Source organism: Nothoprocta perdicaria, unplaced genomic scaffold, assembly GCF_003342845.1.
Source record: "Nothoprocta perdicaria isolate Ctin4 unplaced genomic scaffold, notPer1 scaffold_3, whole genome shotgun sequence".
NCBI classification, from domain to species: Eukaryota; Metazoa; Chordata; class Aves; order Tinamiformes; family Tinamidae; genus Nothoprocta; species Nothoprocta perdicaria.
Window position 1 is genome coordinate 5,536,689 of NW_020455532.1, and position 4,772 is coordinate 5,541,460.

Below are 4,772 nucleotides of genomic sequence, written 5' to 3' on the forward strand. Positions count from 1 at the left end.
CACCCGCACCCGTGGTGGCCGCCATCTTGCGCCGCTGTCGCCGGGGCCCGGCCTCCCTCCCGCCCACGTCACCTCAACGCGGGAAGTGCCGCTGCGCGCGGGCGCCACAAGGAGGAGCCGCGGCGGGGCGGGGCGGGGCGGCGAGCTCCTAGGTGCACGGCGGGCGCCGGCGGAAGAGCGGCGCGGGCGGGCGGGCTGCACGGCCCCGGCCCTGGGGGTGCCCCGGGGCTCCCGGCCGCGCTGCAGAGCTGCTCGTGACCCCAGTCCTGCAAGGGGATGTCCTCGGGCCTGCAGCAGCAGGTATGAATGTGGGCAGGCCAGAAGATACAAAGGGAAACCAGGAATATTTGCTGGTTTGTCCCAGCTTTCTYCCATCAGTGCATTCATAAGAATAAAAATGTGAAGGGAAAGGAGTTCTGCTTTGTGCTGCAACACAGATCTCCAAACCTTTGCCCCGAGGCATCGTAAGAGACCTTGCAAAGCTATTACACAGCAAAGCGCTTTGAGGTGCATTGGGCTGGTCCAGGCCTTTTACCTGCTATGGGCAACTTCAATGCGCCTGGCTTCTCTTTTTCCATCAGCCCAGGTGCCCTCGCTGTCGCCTACGCTTGCAGCGCTGGTGCGACTGGGCGCATTCATTGCCGCTGGCTCCCGTGTGGGGCCGCGGGGCCGCCAGCACAGCTAGGTGGCACGAGAGCCCAGCGAACGCCCGGGCGCTGCGCAGGACCGGCGGCTGCTCCGTCCGCGAGCGGCTCCGGTCCCGCTCCCTCCAGCGGGACCAGCCGCAACGCTGCGGGCAGCATGGGGAGCGTGGCCAAGGGCAGCCAGCACTGCCCCCTCCTTTCCGGGGAGAAAGGAGCAGTTGTCCATGCAAAGAGCATCACAAGGAAGGGCTATGGGGGAGCAGAGGCGTCTAAAACAGCAGCGGGGACGGTGGAGCAAGCGGCAACACCAGCCCCCGTAGGCACGAGCCTACAAGGAGCCTACAGGCTGCCGGGCGCTCTCAGCAGGAGCTAAAGGCCTGCACAGCTTTTGGAAAGTCTTTCTGCCTGCTCTGAAGATCCAGGCAGGGAAAACCTAACCGTGTTTCTCCTGCAGAAAAGATTTAGGCTTAAATCAAATGGCCTTTAAAATTGAGTGGTTAAAAGTGAAATAACAGGCCATCGCTCTAGAGTTTAAAAGGAATGGCTTATTCTGCTTTAGCTCTAATCTGTTCCTAATCAACTTAGGATAAATTTATCTTAAACCAGATTTACATCTGTTAAGGAGCATCCACATAGCCACRCTCCGGAAATGCCAAACTGATTTTACAGCAACATTTCCCATTTGCACTGGTAAAACAGTTTCCAGAAACCAAGTGAAGAATGAAAGAAGGCAGCTAACTCATAGGGATTCATTAACCTGCCTCAGGATTAGGAAGCTGTGGGATATTCCCCTGAGCTCACAGAGGCCAGGGAAAGATCAAGGATTACCTGTCACTCTCCTGCCTGCTGAGCAGGTATTAGGGAAGGATCCTGGAGGGCAGCGCTGTCACACGGGAGTCACTAACTCCGGGCTGCATCCCCAYGCGAGTGCTCCGTTAGCCCACGACTGCGCTTAGGACTGTGCAAAACAGCCGCCAAAGATTAAATGTTGTCCCAGTTTCTTACAATTACACAAGATCAGATTTTTTTTCTGCTAAAGCTCCTGGAAAACGCAACTGAGACAGCAGGGGTCAAGCAAGCAATTATCTTCAACAAGCCCCTTTGTGTGCGAGGTCAGGTGAGGGTTTCACGTTCACCTGCTCTGCACCCCGCAGCACTATTGTTCTCTTGGTTATTTCCCAGTAAGGATCATCCTATAACTGGCTTAGCGGTTAACGCTGGGTTGCACGGGAGACCTAGGCTCTGTACTGGGCTTGTTAACAAACCTGGGCGCAGGGAGGGAAGGGGAAGTGAGGGAGGAGACTGAGAGGAGGGTGAGACAAGGACGAGCAAGTCTGCAAGACTACGGATAGGGGAGACACGAGCTAGGAGAYGGGATGAATTTACATTTAGGTCAATGCAAAAGCCTCGGAAATAAGTACAGCAGTTCTTGGTGCTCACAGCGTGAGACACTGTTTCTGGAGGAGGATTTTCCACCTCCAAGTGGAGGCTGCTTGTGCACTGGAGAGGGAGAGACAGGAGGAGCCGCGTTCCTCGTCCAGRGCACATTGCCTTCTCACTCACCGGCACCCAGAGCTTCTTGAACACTTTTCACACCTTCTAGGCCCAACGTTTCAGCATGAAGAGTGCTCCAAGGCCCAGATCTGGGACAAGATATAGGCAAAAATTARCTGAGCACAAGCCAGCTCACCACAACCTTCTGTGCCCACTTAAGCATGGATGGAGGTGGCTGCTCTCCCCAGGGCCACGTGCTCCCGGACACAGCTTTTTGCCAAGACTTTCCTGGAGGGGCTGGGGAAAGAGGAGACCACCTACTCTTCCTCAACCCTAATACAGGGTCACACATCTGTCACAGCACCAGCATTAAAGGAGTCTCTCCCTCTTAACCCACCTTCAAATAACAGTGTTTTGGGACCCCTCTCTAGTAGCATGTTTTTAACTGCCCAGAGTACATGGAAACCCAATATTGACTGTGCCATATCTTGCATTATGGTAAARAAGTTCATTCATTCAAACACCTTAAGTATTTTGTAACCAAAACACAAGCTGGGACTTCAATCCCTAGAACCAGCTCAGACACTTCTCCATTCAGGAGCTCTAAGGGAAGCAGAGTTGTCCAGTTCTCATCCTTTACAAGGATATGGTCCCTTGTATTTGAAGCTTACAGGCACAATAAGTTCAGATTAAGGTTAGTCTAAACAAAGCTTACTTAGTCCTTAAAAACCCCTTACCATGCACTGAAGGAAAGGACAGTTTGACTGCAAGACCATTACACTTGAGGAGGAAAAGGACACTTAGATTTCACCTTCAATAAGCTTTCATTTAGGAGAGACTCAAACATGATCTGGAGCATGTTCACTTGACAAAGCGCCTGTTAGCTATGGACACTTAAGAATGCATTAAGGGAAGATATTTTCCCCAGTCCAGCAGTTAATCCTTGATATCTAATGCAGTATGAGTTGCATTTCTGGAAAAGTAGTGATGTCCTGGGTAATGCAGCATCAAGCTCTTACAAAGCTGAAAAATAATTAACTCTTGTTTAGGCTGAAGCAATCAAYAGGCTGCAGAGTGTTTCAGATGGTTGGAATAATGTCAAGTATTCAGCAGCTAAGCAGTCAACTTTTGAACTTGATCAGAACACTGTTGTTTAAAAGAACACGGAGAATGCATGAATGAAGAACAAGCAACAAGACTTAACAAACATGATTAGTATTATCCAACTGTTTTGTTATAAATATTATATACATTCAAACATCACATTAAAATATTATTCCATTACACAAGAAGAGATTAAGGCTTTATATTATTTACAGAAACAAGCAAGCACCTTAAAAAAAATATCATTGACATTTCCCTTCTAACGTCACAAGTTTGATACCTTGAGCTCCTGAATACAGCTATTTGCAATAYGCCCAATGCTAGAACTATTTTAAACACTTATTATCAGGGTAGGAAACACTTAATAGAAGGCTCTCTTCAGTGAGCACTCCCCAGGAACGAACACCAGCCCGTGTTGTACAGCAGTGTGCCCTCCCTCTCCTCAGATATCTGTTAAGGTACAGTTGAARGCTTATGCAGAAATGGTTTGCTCAATTCTATGTAGAGAGTAGAACAAGTTTAGTTTAAGGGAAACTGAAGACACTTATGGACTTGTGACCCACTGGTAGAGTGGGATTCTCAAAGTTTGTTCCACATTACATCAACTAGATTTAACATGATAGTGAAGATGGAACTGCATGTTCACCAACCACTAAGTGCATTGAACAGCRATGATTTTATAGGCTTCCGTTGCTCTGACACACTGTTTTCATGCAGTGCACTTGGACTCAACCACAGCGTGACAAGCTCTCGTCACCATTCCCCCTGTAGGTTTTAGGCAACAAGCTAGTTTTGAAGTGTTAAATAATGTTGATACAACACATGTTTACTCTGCCACCATGTATAAATGGAGTGACTGTCCTGCCTTCTGGCTTGCCTGATAGCTTTTACAAGATACAGTGATGAAGTATTTTCTAAGATGTAAGCAGACATGGCTAAACAAAAGGTGCTCAGTAATCATCTTCAAGTATTGTTTTAAGAATTAGTTCTTTAATTACAGTCTGTGTTAGCACTTCTTAGTTTGTGCTTTAGAGTCTGTTATTTCTTTGCAAGTCTTGAATTTGGCTGATGGCTTTCTTTTTTTAAAAAAAACATTGGCAACAAAGATGAGGATTGCAGAAGGCTGGCAAGAGTTATTTAATTTTTTGAGCCCATTTCATGTCATCTGCTCTTGGCTTCTCTCCAGTGACTCCTTGGATGATGTTCTCCAAGCACCTCCAGAATCCTATCTTCTCTAATGGATAGTTCAGCCAACCTGAGTAAAGAGAGAGAGGAAAAAAAATAGTTTAAGTGATGTCATCCAACTCATGTCTGCAAAGGTTAATGTCRTTATTTAATTTAAAACACAAGATAAATATAAGAAGAGTTCAGAGGCAGAGAACTCTAGCTAAAAATATTGGCCAGTGCAGAAAGCTACCAGAAAACAGACAAACTTTCACAAAGTGGACTTTCAAAAAAGCAAGACATTTTTACTAGTAGCATCTTGGATTTAGCATTGAGACTCAAAAAAAAAAAAAAAAAAAAAAAAAA

General features: G+C 47.4%; 2 protein-coding genes across 3 annotated transcripts in view; both read right to left on the minus strand.

Annotated features, from left to right (window-relative positions):
* UBE2V1 (ubiquitin conjugating enzyme E2 V1) overlaps window positions 1–57 on the minus strand; it is a 15,205-nt gene extending 15,148 nt beyond the window's left edge. The window contains exon 1 of one of the 2 annotated variants that reach the window (XM_026042243.1): window positions 4–57. In XM_026042243.1, the coding sequence (XP_025898028.1) occupies window positions 4–25 (22 nt within the window). In that variant the 5' untranslated portion in view covers window positions 26–57. The remainder of the gene's footprint in view (window positions 1–3) is intronic. The other variant, XM_026042244.1, reaches the window with a different exon arrangement.
* Window positions 58–3,343: 3,286 nt separating this feature from the next.
* TMEM189 (transmembrane protein 189) overlaps window positions 3,344–4,772 on the minus strand; it is a 19,811-nt gene continuing 18,382 nt past the window's right edge. Inside the window, exon 6 of the mRNA XM_026042245.1 lies at window positions 3,344–4,497. Within this exon, the coding sequence (XP_025898030.1) occupies window positions 4,376–4,497 (122 nt within the window). The 3' untranslated portion in view covers window positions 3,344–4,375. The remainder of the gene's footprint in view (window positions 4,498–4,772) is intronic.